Genomic DNA, 409 nt, shown 5'->3' on the forward strand with positions numbered 1-409 from the left:
ACTGTAATGATAATAATAATGAATTAATGACAGGCAAACGGACGATACTCGCAAAGCACAGAGGAAGACTGACCTGTATTTCGGGTGGTTGATGGCGTAAACCCAGGGGTCGATGCAAGCCATGGACTTGCAGCATAGAGCTGGGATCATCGACACAAGGGGCGTGAGAATAGACCTGTAAATGGAGAGGAAATTCTAATGGTAAAAAGATAAAGAAGAGGAGTTCCTTGTGTGGATGAATCTGAGGAGAACGTTTTTTTCATGTATTGATATTCAGTATTAGGGATAAAGAACAAGTTCGGTAAAAAAAAAAAGTTTTATCTTCTGACATTCCGTCTGCCGTGGTTAAGAAAAAAACATGAGGATTCTTTGAAGATTTCTTCTATTGGCTACTGAATACGAAATATCT

The 409-nt window shown here is 39.1% G+C and overlaps 1 protein-coding gene across 2 annotated transcripts in view; it reads right to left on the reverse strand.

Moving 5' to 3' along the window:
• LOC119586144 (opsin, ultraviolet-sensitive-like) overlaps positions 1-409 on the reverse strand; it is a 6,171-nt gene that overhangs the window by 600 nt on the left and 5,162 nt on the right. For both annotated transcript variants that reach the window (XM_037934839.1, XM_037934838.1), the window contains one exon: positions 74-175. In XM_037934839.1, coding sequence (XP_037790767.1) covers positions 74-175 — 102 coding nt within the window. The remainder of the gene's footprint in view (positions 1-73; positions 176-409) is intronic.

This window comes from Penaeus monodon, chromosome 21, assembly GCF_015228065.2.
Source record: "Penaeus monodon isolate SGIC_2016 chromosome 21, NSTDA_Pmon_1, whole genome shotgun sequence".
Taxonomy (NCBI): domain Eukaryota; kingdom Metazoa; phylum Arthropoda; class Malacostraca; order Decapoda; family Penaeidae; genus Penaeus; species Penaeus monodon.